General features: G+C 45.1%; 1 protein-coding gene across 12 annotated transcripts in view; it reads right to left on the bottom strand.

The window, feature by feature from the left end:
* The window catches only part of LOC115175712 (receptor-type tyrosine-protein phosphatase U), a 326,202-nt gene that overhangs the window by 98,150 nt on the left and 201,802 nt on the right, over positions 1 to 26,250 (bottom strand). For all 12 annotated transcript variants that reach the window (XM_029735166.1, XM_029735170.1, XM_029735167.1 and 9 more), the window contains exon 5: positions 11,415 to 11,530. In XM_029735166.1, the coding sequence (XP_029591026.1) occupies positions 11,415 to 11,530 (116 nt within the window). The remainder of the gene's footprint in view (positions 1 to 11,414; positions 11,531 to 26,250) is intronic.

Raw genomic sequence — 26,250 nt, 5'->3', positions numbered from 1 at the left:
GGTTTTGTCTTGTCTTCACACACACCTGGTTCCAATTCCATTCATTACATGTTGTGTATTTAACCCTCTGTTCCCCCCATGTCCTTGTCCGGAATTGTTTATTGTAAATGCTTGTCATATTACTCCAGTGCTAGCTTCCCTACACTGGCTTCCTGTTAAGGCAAGGGCTGATTTCAAGGTTTTACTGCTAACCTACAAAGCATTACATGGGCTTGCTCCTACCTATCTTTCCGATTTGGTCCTGCCGTACATACCTACACGTACGCTACGGTCACAAGACGCAGGCCTCCTAATTGTCCCTAGAATTTCTAAGCAAACGGCTGGAGGTAGGGCTTTCTCCTATAGAGCTCCATTTTTATGGAATGGTCTGCCTACCCATGTGAGAGACGCAGACTCAGTCTCAACCTTTAAGTCTTTACTGAAGACTTATCTCTTCAGTAGGTCCTATGATTAAGTATAGTCTGGCCCAGGAGTGTGAAGGTGAACGGAAAGGCTGGAGCAACGAACCGCCCTTGCTGTCTCTGCCTTGTCGGTTCCCCTCTTCCCACTGGGATTCTCTGCCTCTAACCCTTTTACAGGGGCTGAGTCACTGACTTACTGGTGTTCTTCCATGCCGTCCATGGGAGGGGTGCGTCACTTGAGTAGGTTGAGCCACTGACGTGGTCTTCCTGTCTGGGTTGGCGCCCCCCCCTTGGGTTGTGCCGTGGCGGACATCTTTGTGGGCTATACTCGGCCTTGTCTTCGGACGGTAAGTTGGTGGTTGTAGATATCCCTCTAGTGGTGTGGGGGCTGTGCTTTGGCAAAGTGGGTGGGGTTATATCCTGCCTGTTTGGCCCTGTCCGGGGGTATCATCGGATGGGGCCACAGTGTCTTCTGATCCCTCCTGTCTCAGCCTCCAGTATTTATGCTGCAGTAGTTTATGTGTCGGGGGGCTAGGGTCAGTCTGTTACATCTGGAGTATTCTCTTGTCTTATCCGGTGTCCTGTGTGAATGTAAATATGCTCTCTCTAATTCTCTCTCTCTTTCTTTCTTTCTTTCTTTCTTTCTTTCTTTCTCTCGGAGGACCTGAGCCCTAGGACTACCTGGCATGATGACTCCTTGCTGTCCCCAGTCCACCTGGCCATGCTGCTGCTCCAGTTTCAACTGTTCTGCCTGCGGCTACGGAACCCTGACCTGTTCACCGGACGTGCTTGTTGCACCCTCGACAATTACTATGATTATTATTATTTGACCATTCTGGTCATTTCCGAACATTTTAACATCTTGACCATGTTCTGTTATAATATCCACCCGGCACAGCCAGAAGAGGACTGGCCACCCCTCATAGCCTGGTTCCTCTCTAGGTTTCTTCCTAGGTTTTTGGCCTTTCTCAGGAGTTTTTCCTAGGGAGTTTTTCCCAGCCACCGTGCTTCTTTCACATGCATTGCTTGCTGTTTGGGGTTTTAGGCTGGGTTTCTTGTACAGCACTTTGAGATTTCAGCTGATGTACGAAGGGCTATATAAATAAATTTGATTTGATTTGATTTGATTTGTGCACGTTTTAACTGGTGTGTGTCGGGTTTTGTACTCGTTTATTGATTGTTCTGTTTTCCGGTGGGTTTTTATTATTAAACTGAGCCGTTGGAAACAGTTTTTGCTCTCCTGCTTCTGACTTCTCTGCCGCCAGTACGCACCCCTTACAGTATGTGTATTGTGTACATCCTTGCAAAAGAGATGTATTTCAACCAGTGTAGACCTGTCCATTACGGCGTGTTTTTGTAATATACAGTGCATTCAGAAAGTATTCAGAACCCTTCCCTTTTCCACATTTTGTTATGTTACAGCCTTATGCTACATTCCAAAATGTATTAAATATATTAATTCCCTCATCATTGTACACACAATACCCCAGAATGACAAAGCGCAAACAGGTTTTAAGACGTATTTGCAAATGTATTACAAATAAAAACAGAAATACCTTATTAACATAAGTATTCAGACACTTTGCTATGAGACTCAAAATTGAGCTCAGATCCATCCTGTTTCCATTGATTATCTTTGAGATGTTTCTACAACTTGATTGGAGTCCACCTGTGGTAAATTCGATTGATTGGACATGATTTGGAAAGGCACATACCTGTCTATAAGGTCTCACAGTTGACAGTGCATGTCAGAGCAAAAACCAAGCAATAAGGTTGAAAGAATTGTCCAGGGTTGTGTCGAGGCACAGATCTGGGGAAGGGTAGCAAAAAATGTCTGCAGCATTGAAGGTACGCAAGAACACAGTGGTCTCCGCAAGAACACACCTACAAGACAAAGTGGCCTCCGTCATTCTTAAATGGAAGAAGTTTGGACCCACCAAGACTCTTCCTAGAGCTGGCCGCCTGGACAAACTGAGCAATCGGGGGAGAAGGGCCTTGGTCAGGGAGGTGACCAAGAACCTGATGGTCACTCTGACAGAGCTCCAGAATTCCTCTGTGGAAATGGGAGAACTTTCCAGAAGGACAACCATCTCTGCAGCACTCCACCAATCAGGCTTTTATGGTAGAGTGGCCAGACAGGAGTCACTCCTCAGTAAAAGGCACATGGAAGCCCGCTTGGAGTTTGCCAAAAGGCACCTAAAGAACTCTCAGACCATGAGAAACAAGATTCTCTGGTCTGATGAAACCAAGATTGAACCCTTTGGCCTGAATGCCAAATATCACATCTGAAGGAAACCTGGCACCATCCCTACGGTGAAGCATGGTGGTGGCAGCATCATGCTGTGGGGATGTTTTTCAGCAGCAGGGACTGGGAGACTAGTCAGGATCAAGGGAAATATGAATGGAGCAAAGGACAGAGAGATCCTTGATGAAAGCATGCTCTAGAGTGCACAGAAGCTCAGACTGGGGCGAAGGTTCACCTTCCAACAGGACAACGACCTTAAGCACACAGAAAATACAAAGCAAGAGTGGCTTCAAAACAAGTCTCTGAATGTCTGTGAGTGGCCCAGCCAGAGCCCAGACTTGAACCCGATCAAACATCTCTGGAGACACCTGAATATAGCTGTGCAGCAACGTTCCCCATCCAAATTGACAGAGCTTGAAAGGATCTGCAGAGATGAATGGGAGAAATTCACCAAATACAGGTGTGCCAAGTTTGTAGTGTCATACCCAAGAAGCCTCAATGCTGTTATTGCTGCCAAAGGTGCTTCAACAAAGTACTGAGTGAAGGGTCTGAATACTTATGTAAATGTGACATTTTATTTATTTTTTTAAATACATATGCAAAAAGTTCTAAAAACCTATTTTTGGTTTGTCATTATGGGGTATTGTGTGTAGATTGATGGGGGGGGACAATTTTAATACATTTTAGAATAAGGTTATAATGTAACAAAATGTGGGCAGGTTTTCATGCCCTAACCCATCTGGACAAGAGGAATACCTGTGTAAGAATGCTGTTCATTGACTACAGCTCAGCATTTAACACCATAGTGCCCTCCAAACTCGTCATTAAGCTCGAGACCTTGGGTCTCGACCCCGCCCTGTGCAATTGGGTCCTGGACTTCCTGACAGGCCGCCCCCAGGGGGTGAGGGTAAGAAACAACATCTCCACCCCGCTGATCCTCAACACTGGGGCCTCACAAGGGTGCATTCTCAGCCCTCTCCTGTACTCCCTGTTCACCCATGACTGCGTGGCCATGCACGCCCCCAACTCAATCATCAAGTTTGCAGACGACATTACAGTGGTAGGCTTGATTACCAACAACAACGAGACGGCCTACAGGGAGGAGGTGAGGGCCCTCGGAGTGTGGTGTCAGGAAAACAACCTCACACTCAACGTCAACGAACAAAGTAGAAGATCGTGGACTTCAGGAAACAGTAGAGGGAGCACCCCCCTATCCACATCGAAGGGACAGTAGTAGAGAAGGTGGAAAGTTTTAAGTTCCTCGGAGTACACATCACGGACAAACTGAAATGGTCCACCCACACAGACAACGTGGTGAAGAAGGCACAGCAGCGCCTCTTCAACCTCAGGAGGCTGAAGAAATTCGGCTTGTCACCGAAAACACTCACAAACTTTTACAGATGCACAATCGAGAGCATCCTGTCGGGCTGTATCACAGCCTGGTATGGCAACTGCTCCGCCCACAACCGCAAGGCTCTCCAGGGGGTAGTGAGGTCTGCACAACGCATCAGTGGGGGCAAACTACCTGCCCTCCAGGACACCTACACCACCCGATATCACGGGAAGGCAAAAAGATCATCAAGGACAAAAACCACCCGAGCCACTGCCTGTTCACCCTGCTATCATCCAGAAGGCGAGGTCAGTACAGCTGCATCAAAGCTGGGACCGAAAAACAGCTTCTATCTCAAGGCCATCAGACTGTTAAACAGCCATCACTAACATTGAGTTGCTGCTGCCAACATACTTACTCAAATCTCTAGCCACTTTAATAATTACAAATTGGATGTAATAAATGTATTACTAGTCACTTTAAACAATGCCACTTTATATAATGTTTACATACCATACATTACTCATCTCATATGTATATACTGTACTCTATACTATCTACTGCATCTTGCCTATGCCGTTCGGCCATCGCTCATCCATATATTTATATGTACATATTCTTATTCATTCCTTTACACTTGAGTGTATAAGGTAGTTGTTGTGAAATTGTTAGATTACTTGTTAGATATTACTGCATGGTCGGAACTAGAAGCACAAGCATTTCGCTACACTCGCATTAACATCTGCTAACCATGTGTATGTGACCAATAAAATTGGATTTGATTTGATTTGAAAAAGTCAAAGGATCTGAATACTTTCCGAATGCACTGTATATACAAAGAGTATAAAAAAAACATTAAGGACACCTGCTCTTTCCATGACATAGACTAACCAAGTGAATGCAGGTGAAAGCTATGATCCCCTATTGATGTCACTTGTTAAATCCACTTCAATCAGTGTTGATGAAGAGGAGGAGACAGGTTAAAGAAGGATTTTCAAGCCTTGCGACAATTGAGACATGGATTGTGGTGTATGTGTGCTATTCAGATGGTGAATGGGCAAGACAAAAAATGTATGTGCCTTTGAACGGGGTATGGTAGTAGGTGTCAGGCGCACCAGTTTGTGTCAAGAACTGCAACTCTGCTGGGTTTTTCACGCTCACCAGTTTCCCGTGTGTATCAAGAAAGATCCACCAATCAAAGGACATCCAGCAAACTTGACAACTGTGGGAAGCATTGGAGTCAACATGGGCCAGCATCACTGTGAAATGCTAATTAATTGAAATGAGTCAATTAATTAACATAAACACGTTTACCATCTCCTGGTTTCCACACATAGCCTACAAGCCACTGACGCAGCCCTTTGGAATATCTACAATTTGAAATGTCTAATAAATCCATTTAATATAGCCTACACCATCATAATAAATCAATGATTTATTTTAGACAGGTCTAAAGAAACATGATATGAAGAAAATGTTGTCTATTTCAGAAGAGCATACTCTGAGTTGTCTTTATGTTAGGTCCTGATCTGCTATGCCATTTGGCTGTGGGCTACACAAGTTCATTTAGCAGACAAGATTTTCTTAGAATTCTGTGATATTATTTTATAAGAATACAATTGAACACAGCTTGTCAGAGTGTGCGCAACTGGTCGAAGGAAGTCAGGTGCAGGAGAGCAGAGATGAGTGAACAGGCACACTTTATTCAGGCAGAGGAAAACAGCTGGACGCAACTGCGTCACAACACTCCGGCCCAAGGGAAAAAGCGATAGCGCACAAATTACACAAATAGGTACAAATAACAAAACCACGGCTTACAACAATACCCGGCGCAAAACCAGCCTGTAGCGTCACACATATAACGAACGAACAATACCACACACAGACATGGGGGAACAGAGGATATATACACGTAGAGTAATGAGGGGATGTAAACCAGGTGTGCGGGAAAACAAGACAAAACAAATGGAAAATGAAAGGTGGAGCGGCGATGGCTAGAAGACCGGTGACGTCGACCGCCGAACGCCGCCCGAACAAGGAGAGGGACCGACTTCGGTGGGAGTCGTGACACAGCTGAATAAAATAGAAAGGATATTTTCTCCAAATTATTTCCGAGGGAGTGCGGACATGCGGCTATTCTGTGGTGAGAGGTTAACAAAGAAATAGGTACTCCTATATGCTTAATTTATATCATTTGTTGGGCTACATGTTTTGAATTCAAATCAAATTTTATATACACATATTTAGTAAATGTTACTGCAGGTGTATGCTATTTCCTAGTTCCAACAGTGCAGTAAAATCTAACAACACAAAACGAATCACTCCTGATTCCTGCTTAGAAGCAGGAAAAAAGTGGTCAGATGAAGGAGATGCTAAACTACAGGACTGTTTTGCTAGCACAGACTGGAATATGTTCTGGGATTATTCCGATGGCATTGAGGAGTACACCACATCAGTCACTGGCTTTATCAATAAGTGCATCGAGGAAGTCGTCCCCACAGTGACTGTACATACCCCAACCAGAAGCCATGGATTACAGGCAACATTTGCACTGAGCTAAAGGGTAGAGCTGCCGCTTTCAAGGAGAGGCACTCTAACCCGGAAGCTTATAAGAAGTCCCGCTATGCCCTCCGACGAACCATCAAACAGGCAAAGCATCAATACAGGACTAAGATGGAATCATCCTACACCGGCTCCGATGCTAGTCGGATGTGGCAGGGCTAGTAAACAATTAATGACAACAAAGGGAAGCACAGCCGAGAGCTGCCCAGTGACATGAGCCTACCAGACGAGCTAAATAACTTCTATGCACGCTTCGAGGCAAGTAACACTGAAACATGCATGAGACCATCAGCTGTTCCGGATGACTATGTGATCACACTCTCCACAGCCGATGTGAGTAAGACCTTTAAACAGGTCAACATTCACAAGGCAGCAGGGCTATATGAATTACCAGGACGTGTACTCCGAGCATGCGCTGACCAACTGGCAAGTGTCTTCACTAACATTTTCAATCTCTCCCTGTCTGAGTCTGTAATACCAACATGTTTTAAGCAGACCACCATAGTCCCTGTGCCCAAGAACACAAAGGTAACCTGCCTAAATGAGTACCGACCCATAGCACTCACGTCTGTAGCCATGAAATTCTTTTAACGAGAGCTCACAGTCCTCGGGAGCGGCCCGTGTCGGCGGCACGGTGGTATCCTCAAAGCGGGCGAAGAAGGTGTATTCGATCATATTCCCAGTCACCTTCCTGTGGTTAAATAAGGTGGTTTGCATTTTCAGTTTTGCACGAATGCTGCCATCTATCAACGGTTTTTGATTTAGGTAGGTTTTAATAGTCACAGTGGGAACAACATCGCCTATACACTTCCTGATGAACTCAGTCACCGTGTCAGTGCATACGTCAATTCTTATTCTCAGAGACAACCCAGAACATATCCCAGCCCGTGTGATCAAAACAATCTTGAAGCATGGATTCCGATTGGTCAGACAAGGGTTGAATAGATCTTAGCACGGGTACTTTCTGTTTGAGTTTCTGCCTATAGGAATGGTGGAGCAGAATGGAATCGTGACCTGATTTGCCAAAGGGAGGGCAGGGGAGGGCCTTTTAGCCTGTCCGGAAGGGAGAGTAACAATGGTCAAGAGATTTTGAAGTACGACTACTACAGGCAATGTGTTGATAGAACTTTGGCAGCATTTTCCTCAGATTTGCTTTGTTAAAGTTCCCAGCTACAATAAATGCAGCCTCAGGATATGCTGCTCATGGGCTCTCATGAAGTGTTTGACTTGATTTTTTAACACATTTGCATTGATGTCAGAGTGATTGAAGGGACAATATAGTGCTGAGTACCAGGCAGTTAGCAAGTTTGGTAGACTGCAAATGACCATCAGCAGCATCAGAGCTTGGAGAAGCCTAGTTACCGTGACTAAACGGTCATGTGGAATTTGACTGCGGTCATGACTCGTGACCGCCAGTGTGGCAGTAATACAGTCACCGCAACAGCCCTAGGTGTTCATAATGTTTGGTATTTTCGGTGTATACAGTTGAAGTTGGAAGTTTTCATACACTTAGGTTGGAGTCATTAAAACTCGTTTTTCAACCACTCCACAAATTTCTTGTTAACAAACTACAGTTTTGGGAAGTCGGTCAGGACATCTACTTTGTGCATGACTGTCACGCCCTGACCTTAGAGAGCCTTTTCATTTCTCTATTTGGTTAGGTCAGGGTGTGATTTGGGTGGGCATTCTAGTTTTTCTATTTCTTTGTTGGCCGGGTATGGTTCCCAATCAGAGGCAGCTGTCTATCATTGACTCTGATTGGGGATCATACGTAGGCAGCCTTTTTCCCACCTTTGTTTGTGGGATCTTGATTTTGTATTGCTGCTGTGTAGCCTGCAGAACTTTAAGTTCATTTTTGTATTTTGTTGTTTTGTCAATGTTCATTTTAATAAAAGTAAAATGTTCGCCTACCACGCACATCCTTCAATCAACAAGCGTAACAATGACACATGTAATATTTCCAACAATTGTTTACAGACAGATTATTTCACTTATAATTCACTGTATCACGATTCCAGTGGGTCAGAAGTACACTAAGTTGACTGTGCCTTTAAACAGCTTGGAAAATTCCACAAAATTATGTCATGGCTTTAGAAGCTTCTCTTAGGCTAATTTACATAATTTGAGTGAATTGGAGGTGTACCTATTTCAAGGCCTACCTTCAAACTCAGTGCCTCTTTGCTTGACATCAAGGGAAAATTCATTAATTAGTACCCGCAAAACACCAGTCTCAACGTCAACAGTGAAGAGGCAACTCCGGGATGCCGGCTTTCTAGGCAGAGTCCAGTGTCTGTGTTCTTTTGCCCATCTTAATCTTTAATTTTTATTGGCCAGTCTGAGATATAGCTTTTTCTTTGCAACTCTGCCTAGAAGGCCAGCATCCCGGAGTCGCCTCTTCACTGTTGATGTTGAGACTGGTGTTTTGCGGGTAATATTTAATGAAGCTGCCAGTTGAGGACGTGTGAGGCGTCTGTTTCTCAAACTAGACACTCTAATGTACTTGGTCAGTTGGGCACCGGGGCCTCCCACTCCTCTATTCTGGTTAGAGCCAGTTTGCGCTGTTCTGTGAAGGAAGTAGTACACAGCGTTGTATGAGATCTTCAGTTTCTTGGCAATTTCTCACATGGAATAGCGTTAATTTCTCAGAACAAGAATAGACTGATGAGTTTCAGAAGAAAGTTCTTTGTTTATGGCCATTTTGAGCCTGTAATCGAACCAACAAATGCTGATGCTCCAGATACTCAACTAGTCTAAAAAAGGCCAGTTTTATTGATTCTTTAAACAGCACAATAGTTTTCAGGTGTGCTAACATAATTACAAAAGGGTTTTCTAATGATCAATTAGCCTTTTAAAATGATAAACTTGGATTAGCTAACACAACGTGCCATTGGAACACCAGTGATGTTTGCAGATAATGGGCCTCTGTACACCTACATAGATATTTCATAAAAAATATGCCGTTTCCAGCTACAATAGTCACTTACAACATTAACAATGTCTACACGGTATTTCTGATCAATTTGATGTTATTTTAAATGGACAAAAAATGTAATTTTCTTTCAAAAACAAGGGCATTTCTATGTGACCCAAAACTTTTTGAACAGTAGTATATATAGATAGTCAAATTTAAAATGTCCATACAAGTGTGGTTAATTTGTCTACATTTTACTGTTTCAAAATTATATTGTTCAAAACAAGCTGTAGTTAACTACTGCTCTGCCATCAGCAGCTCCAGGCATTCCGCTGGCCACCCAGGCTTGGATTCCACTGCCAGCTATTACATTGCTTGCTATTTGGGGCGACTGCAGCACTGATATTGCAGGATTTCATCACATGATTTTCACAGACCAAAGTGAATGGACTGTCCTGGGGCGTTGAAATGAATGCACACGTCTTCTAGGTCTGCTCTATCAGGTACTGAACAGATGGCACTAAAGAGTAAATTACAATGAATAATCAATCATGACAGTCATTGGTTGCCTGAGACCTGAACCAGACAGTCACACTCATCAACAGTCAAAGGACAGAGGGATACACCAGCTAAAACATTTATTGCAGATCTGGTAGGACCAACAAACAAAAAACATTGTGCCCAATTTTGAACACTGCCATTATATGCTAGCTACTGGACACAAGCCACCGGCAAACTAGCATACCAGTAGCTTGCCTGCCAATCAAGTCTTACTAAAGTTACTGGCGAGCTCATCATGCTTGTGACATTATGCTAGCTTGCTATCCCCAGTTAGATCATTTGTTTCACTTGTCGCTTGTGTGATTGTTGTGTTTTCCCTGTGCTTGTGTCACCGATGCACTCAGGAGCTGGCTGCGCGCTCCTCGTTCTCAAAATATAACTTTTGGTCATCAAAACAGTGGCAGCATGTGCGGCAGTGGTGATTCTATTTTTATATGCAAAAGTGAAATCGGTCTATCTATGCTGTCATTCAAATGCACAGATCACTTTATATATTGTCTCAACGAAACAACCGTTCTGTATGTGGGCCTGGTTGTGTGTGAGACTGTGTTTGTGTCTCTCTGTATCTGTGTCAGAAAACTACAACGAGGATAAAAAAAATTGTTAGGTTTGGATACAAAATACTTCAATACAGAAGAAAGGAAGAGGAGGAGAGGAGATGGAAAGAAAAAGGAGGAAATCACAGGGGACGGAACACTATGAACACAGAGATCTAATTAGCAAAGCGTCTTGCGTCCTTCTTTCCTCGTCTAACATTTCAATAGCACTTAGAACAAGTACAAGCTTCAAGGATACAGAGAGAAAGTGGAGGTTTTCAGACAACTAATATTAGCTTGAATTCATGCAGCAGAAATTGAAACCTTTCTGAGTTTTGAGGGATTACTTTATGGAGGAATATGACTAACTATCAGCTAGCAAATCAAAAAGCCACATAAACAGCCGATGCCATTAATTAGTTATAGCTAGTCTATATGCAGGGACTCGGCCCTCTGTGTTTGATGACGTCATTATGCTGGGTCTATCTTTAATCCACTGAAGTACTCATATATATCAGACCTCGTAGAAAGAACAGTACTCTTATTAAGCTGGAATCCTTAATGGTGAAACAGCCACGTCCGTTTGGGAAATTACAACAACAAAGAAGTCATTGCAAACAACGAACATTGTTTTGTTCCCTCTGACATCATTATACGCGCAGTAGAACCGCAGCATGTGTACTGCCAAAAAGCTATTCCCACGATGCATAAAGCTCCCCAGCTCTGCTTCGTCAACAAAGCCAGAAGAATAGCATAAGACCAGGGCAATCAGCCTGTACTCTCTCCTCCAGCAGGAACGCCTCTGTTTATGTGGTCTTTCCGGTGGCCATGCCCGCAAGCATGTACGCACATACGCAATATACATTACCTCCAGTAGGAAGGGTTCTGTCTCTGTAGTTTTGCCTGTGGCGACACACTGGAAGGTGGCATTCTGCCCTGCATTGACCTCCACATCCCCCAGCCGAGAGAAGTGGGGAACCTTGTCTGTATAGAGAAATAAAGAGAGAGAGAGATCCTCTGTGATACTGATGCACTGACAGTTCATTACTATCATATTAATACACACTCATGCACACATTAGGAAAACAGTCAACACACACAGAGGACGAGGGCATCAGTGCAGCACAGCTCTCCAAGCCTTGCCTGTGGGCTGTGACTTCACGAAGACACTGGCTGCTCGACCAAACTTAGTTTCCCCTCTCAGAGTTCTGCAGTATGTGAGAAGACTTTCCCTCTCTGTGCACAGACATCAGTTCCTGCAGTACAACTGTAGGCATTGCTCTTATGGAAGTACATGTACAGTACACTTATAAGAATAGCTATACATTTTTTCTTTCAGACAGATGAACATCTTTATCAACATATCACTTCAGCGTTATTGTCACGACTCTAACAAGTCGGCCCCTCTCCTTGTTCGGGCGGCGTTCGGCGGTCGACGTCACCGGCTTACTAGTTGCCACCGATCGATGTTTCACTGTTCGTTTGGTTTTGTCTTTATTGTGTACACCTGTTTTTGATTTCCCTAATTATGTTCATTATTTAACCCTCTGCATTTCCTGTTTGTCTTGTCGGTGATTGTTTCCTGTTTTGTGTTGTTGGAGGGGTTGATCCCCAATTGTGTATTTTTGGATTTGGAAGAAGTTTTATTATGAATTTTAGTAAACACGTATTTGTTTACACTCATTCCATGTGTCCTGCGCCTGACTCCGACACTTCTTCTAACTAGTGCATTACAGAATCACCGACCAGCATAATGGAGTCAGCAGGAGCAGCTAGCCCTCCTATTCCAGTAAAGGAGCGCGTCCAGCAGCACGCGATAATATTACAGAGTCTCGGGACAGCCATGGATCGCGTGATGCAGACTATGGAGAGAATTGAAAGAAGAGGAGTTCCCTTCAACCCAGCTATTCCACCACCACCAGCACCTCATCATACGCCCATACCCACCCATCCGTTGTCAGTATCCAGTAGGATTCGGCTCTCGCTCCCGGGATCGTATGACGGAACAGCTGCCGGGTGCCAGGGGTTCCTACTCCAGCTGGAGCTCTACCTGGCGGCTGTCCAGCCGGCACCCTCGGGATGCGAGAGAGTGAGTGCCCTCATCTCCTGTCTGACTGGTAAAGCCCTGAAGTGGGCCAACGCCATCTGGGGACAGGAAGACCCGACTGGATAATTACGAGGACTTCTCCCGCCGCTTTCGGGCAGTATTTGATCATCCACCAGAAGGAAGAGCGGCGGGAGAGCGCTTGTTACATTTAAGACAGGGGATGAGTAGCGCTCAGGAGTTTGCGCTGGACTTTAGAACTCTGGCGGCGGGTGCGGGATGGAATGAGCGGGCCCTGATTGACCACTACAGGTGTGGTTTGCGAGAGGACGTTCGTAGGGAGCTAGCCTGCAGGGACACCACCCTCCACCTGGATCAGCTGGTGGACTTATCGATCCAGCTGGATAACCTGCTGGCCTCCCGCGGACGTCCGGATCGGGGTCCGTTGGTTCCATCCCCCAGCCCCTTAGACCCAACACCTATGGAGTTGGGAGGGGCTGGTACTAGGGAGACTGGAGGGGGAACCATTCCATGCACTAGAGGTGACCGCAGAGGGCACACGGCTGGTCGGTGCTGGGGAGGTTTTCCAGGTAGTCGAGGTGGCAGGCAGAACACTGGTGGTTCATCTCAGGTGAGTAGGCACACGACTCACCCAGACCCCCCTGTTGCTCACATGTGGTAATCTATAGGATTTCCGGGGTTTTCCCCGCATTCCCAGCATAAGGCGCTAGTAGATTCAGGTGCAGCTGGGAACTTTATTGATCGGTCCTTGGCCCATAGATTAGGGATTCCTATTGTTCCCGTTGATGTTCCCTTCCCTGTACATGCCCTAGATAGTCGTCCTTTGGGGTCTGGGCTGATTAGGGAGGTCACAGCTCCCATTGCTATGGTAACACAGGGGGGTCATGAGGAGAGGATTAGTGTCTTTCTGATTGAGGCTCCTGCGTTTCCCGTTGTGTTGGGTATTCCCTGGTTGGCTTCCCATGATCCTATTATTTCGTGGCAACAGAGGGTTCTCAAGGGATGGTCCTGTCAGTGTTCAGGGAGGTGTTTAGGTGTTTCCGTAGGTGCCACTACGGAGGAAAGTCCAAACCAGGTTTCCACCATGCACATTTCCCCCGAATATGCCGATTTGGCAATCGCCTTCTGTAAAAAGAAGGCGACTCAATTACCACCCCATCGAGCGGGGGATTGTGCGATAAATCTCCTGGAGGGCGCTGCACTTCCCAGGAGTCACGTGTATCCTCTGTCACAGGAAGAGACGGCGGCTATGGAGACATATGTCGCTGAATCTCTGGGACAGGGATACATTCGGCCCTCCATTTCACCTGTCTCCTCCAGTTTCTTTTTTGTGAAGAAGAAGGATGGAGGTTTACGCCCGTGCATTGACTATAGAGGTTTGAACCAGATCACGGTAAAATACAGTTACCCGCTGCCTCTTATCGCCAGTATGATAGAGTCATTGCTCGGGGCGCGCTTCTTCACAAAATTGGACCTCAGGAGCGCATACAACCTGGTGCATATCAAGGGAGGGGATGAGTGGAAGACGGCATTTAGCACCACTTCTGGGCACTATGAGTACCTCGTCATGCCGTATGGGTTAATGAATGCTCCATCCATTTTCCAATCATTTGTGGATGAGATCTTCAGGGACCTGCACGGGCGGGGTATAGTGGTGTATATAGATGACATTCTAATATACTCCACTACCCGCGCCGAGCATGTGTCCCTGGTGCGCAGGGTGCTTGGTCGACTGTTGGAGCATGACCTTTACGTCAAGGCGGAGAAATGTCTGTTCTTTCAACAGTCCGTCTCCTTCCTTGGGTACCGTTTGTCCGCGTCAGGGGTGGAGATGGAGACTGACCGCATTTCAGCCGTGCGTAATTGGCTGACTCCAACCACGGTAAAGGAGGTGCAGCGGTTTTTAGGGTTTGCCAACTACTACCGGAGGTTTATCCGGGGTTTTGGCCAGGTGGCGGCTCCCATTACCTCCTTACTGAAGGGGGGACCGGTGCGATTGCGGTGGTTGGCTGAGGCGGACAGAGCTTTTGGTAACCTGAAGGCTCTGTTTACCATGGCTCCAGTGCTGGCGCATCCTGATCCCTCCTTAGCGTTCATAGTTGAGGTGGATGCATCCGAGGCTGGAATAGGAGCTGTGCTATCTCAGCGCTCGGGTAAGCCACCAAAACTCCGCCCCTGTGCTTTCTTTTCGAAGAAGCTCAGCCCGGCGGAGCGAAACTATGATGTGGGGGATAGGGAGTTGTTAGCTGTTGTCGGGGCTCTGAAAGTGTGGAGACATTGGCTTGAGGGGGCTAGACACCCTTTCCTCATTTGGACTGACCACCGAAATCTGGAGTATATTCGGGCAGCGAGGAGACTGAACCCTCGCGGGGCTATGTTTTTCACACGCTTTGTTTTCACTCTTTCCTACAAACCAGGTTCCCAGAACGTCAAGGCAGATGCACTGTCCCGGTTGTATGATACAGAGGAGCGGTCCACAGAGCCCACTCCCATAATTCCAGCTTCATGCCTGGTGGCACTGGTGGTATGGGAGGTGGACGCGGACATCGAACGGGCGTCACGTGCAGAACCCACTCCCTCCCAGTGTCCCGTTGGACGCGTGTACGTGCCGTTTGATGTTCGCGATCGTTTGATCTGTTGGGCCCACACATCACCCTCCTCTGGTCATCCTGGTATTCCGGCACTACGCGGTGCCTGAGGATATAGTGTCTGGTCGGGGTCCCCAATTTATGTCTAGAGTCTGGAGGACTTTAATCCAGGATTTTCGTTAATCCAGGATTTTCACCGCTTCCGTCCGGATCGCCCTGCTCCCTGTCCTCCGGGCCATCCCCGAGGCCGGTGTCGGCACGCTGCTGGAGCCGCGCGTCAGGAGGGGGGGGTACTGTCACGACTCCCGCCGAAGTCGGCCCCTCTCCTTGTTCGGGCGGCGTTCGGCGGTTGACGTCACCGGCTTACTAGTTGCCACCGATCGATGTTTCACTGTTCGTTTGGTTTTGTCTTTATTGTGTACACCTGTTTTTGATTTCCCTAATTATGTTCATTTTAGTAAACACGTATTTGTTTACACTCATTCCATGTGTCCTGCGCCTGACTCCGACACTTCTTCTAACTAGTGCATTACAGTTATTGTGTGTTCTATCCCCTCCTAACAGTTCAGTTGCGCTCTTAGGCAACATTTCTCCCCTAGTGAAGACTGAAGGAGAATGTACACTGAAAAACATCATACAAAATAAATTCCAAGAAAAACTCAATGTAGAGACTGTGGTGCTACTCCCGTTGTCTCCATAGCCTAGCTCTTCTGCCGCCTCACTGTACCAAAGAGCTAGCTAGCTGTAATAACACCTTGTATTGTGTGCTTTGTGTTGCATAGAAATAGAAGAAGCTGGTTAGAACACACTAGTCAAGTAAAGAACCTGTAGATAATTGTCTACAGTATCTGAAATCACAGAGATTTGACTTGATGGATTTACGCTGGCAAGAAAAAGTATGTGAACCCTTTGAAAATACCTGAATTTCTGCATAAATTGGTCATACAGTTTGATCTGACCTTCATCTAGGTCACAACAATAGACAAACACAGTCTGCTTAAACTAATAACACACAAACAAGTCTACATTTTCATGTCTTTATTGAACACACAGTGTAAACATTCACAGTGCAGGGTGGGAAAAGTATGTGAACCCTTGGATTTAATAACTGGTTGACCCTCCTTTGGCAGCAATAACCTCAACCAAACCTTGGTCCAAAATTCCTCCTGACTATTATGCAGGTCTGATTCGCAACAAAAGATCAGACCTGCATAATAGTCAGGAGGAATTTTGGACCATCCCTCTTTACAAAACTGTTTCAGTTCAGCAATATTCTTGGGATGTCTGGTGTGAACTGCTCTCGAGGTCATGCCACAGCATCTCAATCCGGTTGAGGTCAGGACTCTGACTCGGCCACTCGAGAAAGCGTATTTTCTTCTGTTGAAGCCATTCTTGATATACTTCTGTGTTTTGGGTCGTTGTCCTGTTGCATCACCCAACTTCTGTTGAGCTTCAATTGGCGGACAGATAGCCTAACATTCTCCTACAAAATGTCTTGATAAACTTGGGAATTAATTTTTCCGTCGATGATAGCAAGCTGTCCAGGCCCTGAGGCAGCAAAGCAGCCCCAAACCATGATGGTCCCTCCACCATACTTTACAGTTGGGATGAGGTTTTGATGTTGGTGTGCTGTGCATTTTTTCTCCACACATAGTGTTGTGTGTTCCTTCCAAACAACTCAACTGTAGTTCCATCTGTCAACATAATAGTTTGCCAGTAGCGCTGTGGAACATCCAGGTGCACATTTGCAAACTTCAGACGTGCAGCAATGTTTTTTTTGGACAGTGTTGGCTTCTTCCGTGGTGTCCTCCCATGAACACCATTCCTGTTTAGTGTTTTGCGTATCGAAGACTAGTCAACAGAGATGTTAGCATGATCCAGAGATTTCTGTAAGTCTTTAGCTGACACTCTAGGATTCTTCTTAACCTCATTGAGCATTCTGCACTGTGCTCTTGCAGTCATCTTTGCAGGATGGCCAATCCTTGGGAGAGTAGCAACAGTGCTGAACTTTCTCCATTTGTAGACAATTTGTCTTATCATGGACTGATGAACATCAAGGCTTTTAGAGATACTTTTGTAACCCTTTCCAGCTTTATGCAAGTCAACAATTCATAATCCTAGGTGTTCTGAGATCTCTTTTGTACGAGGCATGGTTCACATCAGGCAATGCTTCTTGTGAATAGCAAACTCAAATTTTCTGTGTTTTTTACAGGGCAAGGCAGCTCTAACCAACATCTCCAATCTCGTCTCATTGATTGGACTCCAGGTTAGCTGACTCCTGACTCCAATTAGCTTTTGGAAAAGTCATTAGCCTATGGGGTTCACATACTTTTTCCAACCTACACTGTGAATGTTTAAATTATGTATTCAATATAGACCTGAAAAAGACAATAATGTGTGTGTTATTAGTTTAAGCACACTATGTTTGTCTATTGTTGTGACTTAGATGAAGGTCAGATCAAATTTGATGACCAATTTATGCAGAAATCCAGGTAAATCTAAAGGGTTCATATACTTTTTCTTGCCACACACTTGTCAAACTAGAGTTCTTCTAAGATCCTCGAAGAACCTTAGGGTTCTTGGCAATGAAGAACAGCCCCAAAAGGTTCTTCAAAAGACTTGAGCAGGTGGGGTTCATCGATGGAACCCCCATTGTTGCTGGAGTTCTTCGGGGAACTTCGCAATTGCAACTGAAAACGCTCGTGCAGAGTTTGAATGTGACAACAGTTAAAAAGGTAAGTTGGGTTGATGTTTGGCTCTGAATATGTATTGAAATAATTGATATAATAATATATAACACTAATGAATAACAAAGACAATTATGGTCTTCTGTGAATAGCTTCCATAACGTTACAATAGCTTTAGTTCAGAATAATTAACGTAAATATTAGAAAGCAGGGTTTGACAGTTGGCGAGCTAACATCCTAACTACGCAGAACTAGGTTTGTATTATTTTCTGAACTATATTCTGCCCCATATATTGTATATCGTTTCCATAAAGCCAACATGACTTTACACTCATTAACGTTAGTTTCCAATCTAGAGCAGTTCTCACTTGTGTGAGAATGAACTAGCTAACGTTAGCTTCATTGACGTTAGCTAGCTAACTAACTAACCAACTAACTAACTAGGGACGGAGACCTGTCCGGAAGAGATGTTACAACAATCTGAATCGTCAATGGAGTGCTTCCTCTTTATATAGCCTGCTACAGCATGCAATACTATTATGAATACTATTATGCCCTTCAGAATCCAAGCACAGTATTGCCACGCAGCAAAATGTTGGGTATAATCTTTCAAGTCAGCCTGATAAATATTGAACAAAGATAGCTTGAAATGTGATATTAGGCCTGTATGGCAGTACTTTTACTGTATGGCAGTACTGTATTGGCTAGTGCTTTCTCCAATATGTTCTTCTATTTTGCATTCAATTGTATGTCGATGTCATTTATCTTCCAAGATTTATTTAATATATTTTTTTTAAATGCTTGTAAGACTATTCTTTGACACATTTTCTCTTCCTTTGAAATTCTTATAGGACAGAACATGGACACAATGGAATTGGGATCAAGAGGAATATGTTGTAGAACAGCTGCATTTGAAATGTACATTTAACCTACATAGCAGTCAATACAAACTGAAATGTATTAGCATACAAATGTGTGAAAATTGTATTTTCAGATCTCCTCAGAAATGAATGAAGTCTATGGAATGGATATAGACAAAAAGATAATTCAAGGACTAACAGAGGTAAAGAGACGAGGCAGGGGTGAGGACATCATCCTGCTATTTTCAAAGTCCCTGATGGACAATACAGAAGAGGTATTTGCTCTTATTCCTTCCCTTTCTCTAATGTATAAAGCTACAGTTGAACATTTATTATGTTCTTTGTTAATTGTACATGTATTAGTCTTTTCTTACTTTTCACCGCTCCCCACTCCTTTATTGCACATCAGCGGAAATCCATTTCACCATGAAATCAAGCTGGCCTTTGATGGGGAGAACATCCATGGCCTAGACGACGTCCTCATGGGACTTGGGGCTCTGCTAGGGCTGCATTTTTTATTTTCAGTTAAATTTCCCAAAAATGTCAGAAAAACACTTATGTTCTTAAGTTGCTGTGTTCTGGGGATAAGAGAAGTTGGGGTGGTCATAAAGATGGCAAACTTCCTAACCTAACTAAGTGGTTGTTGGACAAGTGGTTGTTGGACACACACACTAAAGCAAAACAATCTGTATTTAGCATCAAGTCTACAATATTGTTAGTTTTCCTATGATTCATTTTTAATGTATGTTGTTTTTATTGTACATCATTATTTTTTATTTTTTTTAAACGTAATGAAAAGCACTATACAAAGTAAATGTATAATTTATTATGGTCTGACATGTCTGCAGAAATCTTGCAATTTTGTAATGTGTTTTGTTTGGTAAATTGTTTTGTAAATATTAATTCACATTTGTGGTGCCACTAAATAAACAATGAATTATTTAAATCAATATCGTCAATATTGTTATTATTATAAAAATATTTATTTATAATGGAGGGAGGGAGGTAAAAAAAATGAACACCAAAAGGTTCTTTGAGGAACCATTATAAGGAGTTCTTCGAAGAACTTATACGGGTTCCCACACAGTTTCAATTTGAAGAACCCCTAAAGGATACTCCAGGAACCTTTACTTTTTAGAGTGCACTGTAACTAACCTGTACGAGGCCCTATCAAACTTCTTTGAAAGGCTACAATAATCTCAGTGGGTTCTGCCTCAGCTATACAAAGGGGAAAAACTCCATAGTGGTCCTAATTGTCATCCTTCTATAAAAGCCGGCTATTACATACCTGCAGTCTGCTCTGCTTTAGCCTTAACCCTTCCCTTATGTTGTGGGACAGGTTTTTCATCACAAAAATAGTATTGAATGTATTTTTTTCACCATGACCCTTCATCTAGTCCTCAAGGTAGGGGTAATAACCTTGAAAATTAAATTTAAAAAATACTCTGTACTTGACCATGTACTTGACTTGCAATTTGACCTTGACCTTTGTTCTAGAGACAATGGTCTTCTGTTCGGTAAAGGTCAAACTATGACTATCACAAGGGATGCAAGTATGTTTTCCCTGTGATGTTCAGAGGCTGAGGGACAGTGATCTGGAGGTTGGCTATAAATGAGCTAAAAATGTAATAAATGTCATAAAAGGTCATCATTTGATTGATTTATGACTCCTGTATCAAACATTTGACTTTAAATTTTTCTCAGTTGGGTCTATCAACTCAGCAAAAACAGCATATAAAATAGGACATCCTCAGCTACTGGAAATACATTGTGGGAGGTTAAAATAATGTATTTATGATTTTGCTGTACTTACTGTACTGGGTCAAATTCACCCAGAACATCATCCGTGTATAACGTTTTGGAATGTAAGGGAAGGGTTAAGGCACTTGAGTTATTGCCTACTTGAGATGTTAGATTCAACTTAGTGAAAAGCATTTTAAATCGTTTTATACTATTCTGTCTGGCTAATGCAATACAGTTACGAAATCATTGAAATACACCCATAATATCTTTCAAAATGTTTCCAGTGATTTACCTTGAGTTGATGTTAGGTCTATACTATGGCAACAATGGTATTTTCTCTGGTGAGCTTGTAAGTACAGTAGGAACTCAAGAGGAAAAGGCAGTCAGGGTGAAACACGAGTAGCAAAGAAACAAAGTGGTACTCTTTCAGTGGGGAATGACTTTAAAATAACAGACTGTATTATGACGGTCATTTCCTGAACAAAAAAGAGAGCAAGAGAGAAGATGGGAAAAGAGGAGAAGAGGAAGAGAGAGACACTCCTCCGTACACATGACACTCCTATCATGAGTCTCCATGGAAACGGAGACTCTTTTTTTCCTCTTTGGCTCCAATAAGCTCAGGGAGGGACGAGCTGCAGCTAAATTGATTTCTGCACGTAGTTGGTAGTCTTTCAGCAAACACACACACAATCCCAGCCTTGGCCCTAATGTCTAATGCAGAATCCATATAGTTTCATGGGCATATGTTAAACCTTTAAAGCACACCAAGGAGTAAGAACGGTGAGTAAGGTTTCACACCACATAATGGCCCCTATCTGTTTAGTAGGTTATTATGCAGGTAAGTCACATTCTTATATCCAAAGGAAAACTTCAATTTGACAGCGATTTCATTTGACCGTAACACGTGTTTGGAATAATGAGGGTGACTCTGGAGAAAATAACAGAAATGTCAAGCGTGTTGTAATGTGAATATAAGAGAGACTCGATTTGTATCTCCTGCGGGCCAAACAAGTTATTTCCGCTGCCTTAGGGGGCATCGTGCCAGCTTGGAGTGTGTGTGTGTTTAAGAGGTTCCGTGGAGGGCCAGGCAGTCGCAGCATCTGCTAATGAGATTGTTGATTATTTAATAGGGACGGCGGGGGCCAGGGAGGTGCCATCTGCATCAGGGCCAAGAGACATACCCGTCATACACGCACATTATTCACACCCATAGGGCCCTGGCATCCACTCCAAATCAGCAAGGGGTCCAATATGACATGGAAATGCGGACTTTCAGGTGACAGAGGCTAAGTGTTAAAAGTTTAAGATGAGTTGAGCTTATCTCTGGTTGTTTTGAAGAGGGTCAGAGAGAGAGAGAGAGAGAGAGAAAGAGACAAAAAAAATGGCTGTTTTTTTTTTTTTTTTTTTTACAGGCGGTAAAAGCTGTCTGAATTTCATGAGCTCATAAACGCCCCCCATTATCATACATTAACATTTCCTCCCGGCCTGTAGTTTCTGCTTTTCACTGAGGATTATTCCTTTACAGAGAGCCAAGACAGGGGCCATCTTGGCTCGAGACCAACCGCTAGCGTTCATTACGGATCTGGCTGGCTTAATGTTCCCTAAAGTCTACAGGGGTCAGTGGTTGTCAGTGGAAGCTGACATGGCCTCAGCACCACTCCTATACACTCTGTCACACATTGTCAGCACAGCTGAGGGCTCTCTGTCTGTATGTCTGCAAACCAAATTGCACCCTACAGTGGTTCTTCCTTTAAAAGTTGTGTCGTACTGCAGCACAGCTTGTGGGCTCCCGCAGAATTCTATGGCACACTATAAGTGTCAGCTATTGTTGCCATTAATACTAGTTAGCACTAGTTTGACCACCAGAGGGCATATTTGAAAAGCATTTGACTGTACTAGATCATTTAAAACCTTTTTTTGTAAGAACATAGTATATGGCATTGATTTTAAGAAATGTAGCTTAATTAATTTGATTAATATTATGGTGATTCTATTCCAAGAAAAACCTCAGGGTTTCCGTTGGGAAAATATGGCTCTGTACAACGTTACCGGTCAAGTGACTGCAAGTGAAGAGCAAAATAATCCTAACATTTCCACACCCTAATTGTAGGCTAACCAATACCCAAATGGAGATTCAGTTAAAATAAAATTGTAATTGTTTTATCAAGACCAGTCCCCATGCTTGTCTCAGAGCAGCGCGAAACGGTGCTGAAATAGTTGACCACGCACGGGTAGGCTATTGCTTCAAATCCTATTATAACAATTGGATGACTTTGGGTGTTCGAGCAAGCAACAATTTGTTGCCTTCATTAGCCTACTTTATTCCAATATTTATGTCATTCAGTGATATTTATTCACATAATAATTCCTTATGGATCCATCCAGATAATGGTTAGAAAACAATGCATTTGGTGGACTCGGTAGTTCAAGAAGAGTTATATTTACCAAATAGACTAAAGTAAAAAATAATAATAAAAAGTAACACAATAAGAATAACGAGGCTATTTGCAGGGGGTACCGGTACTGAGTCAGTGCGCAGGGGTACAGGTTACTTGAGGTAATTTGTACATGTAGGTAGGGGTGAAGTGACCATGCATAGATAATAAACAACGAGTAGCAGCAGTGTATAAAAGGGAGGGGGAGGGGAGTAGAAGCAGTTGTTCAGTTGTCCTGCTAATAGCCCTTGTGAAAAACAAGTGTTTAAAAACATGATATCTAATATCTAAGGGGCTTTTATATCACTATAATAATCGTTGGGTAACAGATCGGCTCTCAGAACTCATTAAGAAGTGGCTTCTATCTTCAATATAATCATTCATTCAAAAGGTTAAACCCTAAGGTTTTAGGCCTGCAGTAGGTTATAGTAATACATGCCTTCTGGGAATGTTAAAAAGTCCAAAAGTTATGGGTGGAGTTAGAATTTTGTCTGTCAGAAGTATTAAAATCAACCAATGTCAGTCTTTAAATGTTTTAATTATCCAAATGTTTAAAGTGTGTGTGGGCGATGGGGGGAGAATGCATTTGACTGTTTTTAATATTGTCCATCAACCAAAAACACAGCATCTGTCACGATTCCCACCGACGGTGGCGCCCCCTCCTGCTCGGGTGGCGCTCGGCGGTCGTCGTCACCGGCCTATTAGCTACCACTGATTCCCTTTTTTGGTTTTCCCTTTTTTTGGTTTTGTGCACCTGTGTTTAGTGTGGTTAATTAGCGGGGCTATTTATGTTAGCTGGTCCGCTTCCGTGTTGTGCGGGATTATTTCTATGTTGACGGTTCATGTTCGTGTCGGCGCTATTTTACGCCGTGTGTACTTTCTCCCCTGTGTTTGGGAATATTTTGTTTCAGTAGTGAGTGTACATTAAATACGCCACTACCCTGTGCTCGCTGCTTCCTGTGCCTCATTCCTTCACCACGACTGCCAATCCGTTACAGAATCCCGCACCAGCTAAAAGGCATGGAATCAGCAGGAGCAGCGGCCACCCCTGTCCCCTCGATGGAGGAACGCGTCCTCCACCACACTACGGTCCTCCACCGCATAGGATCCGCGATGGACCAGATGATGGAGAGGATGGACAGATGGGAGAGAAGTGGTCTCCTCTCTCCACCTCCGGCTCCTCCGATGCAGCCACCTCCTCCTCCCACTACGTCTGGCTCAGGCACGCTTCGTTTGGCGCTCCCGAGGGAGTATGATGGGGCGGCGGCTGGGTGCCAGGGATTTCTGCTCCAGCTCGAGCTGTACCTGGCCACCGTCAGACCTGCTCCCTCGGGAGCGGAGAGCGTGAGTGCCCTCGTTTCCTGCCTGACGGGCCGAGCTCTGGAGTGGGCTAATGCGGTCTGGAATGGCCCAGACTTGGCGAGGGACCATTATCCAGAGTTCACCCGCCGCTTTCGGGCCGTGTTCGACCACCCTCCGGAGGGAAGAGCGGCGGGTGAACGGCTGTTCCACCTCAGGCAGGAGACGAGGAGCGCTCAGGACTTCGCGTTGGAGTTCAGGACCTTGGCTGCTGGGGCGGGGTGGAACGACAGGGCCCTCATAGACCACTATAGATGCAGTCTCCGGGTGGACGTCCGCAGGGAGCTGGCCTGTCGAGATGCAGCTCTATCCCTGGACGAGCTCATCGACATGTCCATTCGTTTGGACAATCTGCTGGCTGCCCGCGGGCGTTCGGAGAGGGTCCTGCCCGTTCCACCTTCGTGCACCCCCGCCCCTACCCCTATGGAGGTGGGGGGGGCCGTGCCAAGGGACACCGGAGGAGCTGGCTCCTCCTGCACCAGCTGTGGTCGGAGAGGACACACGGCCGACCGGTGCTGGAGGAGCCAGTCTGGGAGTCGAGAGGGCAGGCAGAACACTTCTCGGTCACCCCAGGTGAGTCAGCACCAGATTCACCCAGAACCCCCTGTTGGTCACGTGTTCTTACCTGTTTTGTTTTCTATTTTTTTTCCCTCTTCCCAGCATAGGGCGCTAGTCGATTCAGGCGCAGCTGGGAACTTTATGGATCGTGGACTTGCCATTAAGCTGGGCATTCCGCGGGTGCCGTTAGATTCCCCCTTCCCCGTGCACTCCCTAGATAGCCGACCATTAGGGTCAGGGCTAGTCAGGGAGTCTACGGTGACACTGGACATGGTAACGCAGGGGAATCATAAGGAACGCATTAGTTTTTTCCTTATTGATTCGCCTGCATTTCCGGTGATGCTGGGGGTCCCCTGGCTGGCTGGTCACAATCCCCGTATTTCATGGAAACAGGGGGTTCTCCAGGGGTGGTCAGAGGAGTGTTCAGGGAGGTGTCTAGGAGTTTCCATAGGTGCCACGTCGGTGGAGAGTCCAGACCAGGTGTCCCCCGTGCGCATTCCCCCTGAGTACGCCGATTTGGCGATCGCCTTCTGTAAAAAGAGGGCGACTAAATTACCACCCCATCGACAGGGGGATTGTGCGATAGACCTCCAGGTTAACGCTGCGCTTCCCAAGAGTCACGTGTACCCCTTGTCACAGGAGGAGACAGCGGCTATGGAGACATATGTCACTGAATCCCTGGGACAGGGGTACATTCGGCCCTCCATCTCACCCGCCTCCTCGAGTTTCTTTTTTGTGAAGAAAAAGGAGGGAGGTCTGCGTCCGTGCATTGATTACAGAGGTCTAAACGCTATCACAGTGGGGTTTAGTTACCCACTACCTCTCATCGCTACGGCGGTGGAATCATTTCACGGAGCAAAGTTCTTCACAAAACTGGATCTTAGGAGCGCGTATAACCTGGTGCGTATCAAGAAGGGAGACGAGTGGAAAACCGCCTTTAGTACCACATCGGGCCATTATGAGTGCCTCGTCATGCCGTATGGGTTGACAAAATGCTCCAGCCGTCTTTCAATCCTTTGTTGACGAGATTCTCAGGGACCTGCACGGGCAGGGCGTGATAGTCTATATCGATGACATTCTGATATATTCCGCCACCCGCTCCGCGCATGTGTCCCTGGTGCGCAAGGTGCTTGGTAGACTGCTGGAGCATGACCTATACGTTAAGGCTGAGAAGTGTGTGTTTTCCAAACGAGCCGTTTCCTTTCTGGGTTATCGCATTTCCACCACGGGGGTGGTGATGGAGTGTGACCGCGTTAAGGCCGTGCGTAATTGGCCGACTCCAACCACGGTGAAGGAGGTGCAGCGGTTCTTAGGCTTTGCCAATTACTACCGGAGGTTTATCCGGGGTTTTGGCCAGGTAGCGGCTCCCATTACCTCACTGCTGAAGGGGGGGCCGGTGCGTTTGCGAT

The sequence above is a fragment of the Salmo trutta genome, chromosome 36 (genome assembly GCF_901001165.1).
Source record: "Salmo trutta chromosome 36, fSalTru1.1, whole genome shotgun sequence".
NCBI classification, from domain to species: domain Eukaryota; kingdom Metazoa; phylum Chordata; class Actinopteri; order Salmoniformes; family Salmonidae; genus Salmo; species Salmo trutta.
Note: the sequence above shows the minus strand (reverse complement) of the source record. Positions and strands in the feature narration are given on the sequence as shown.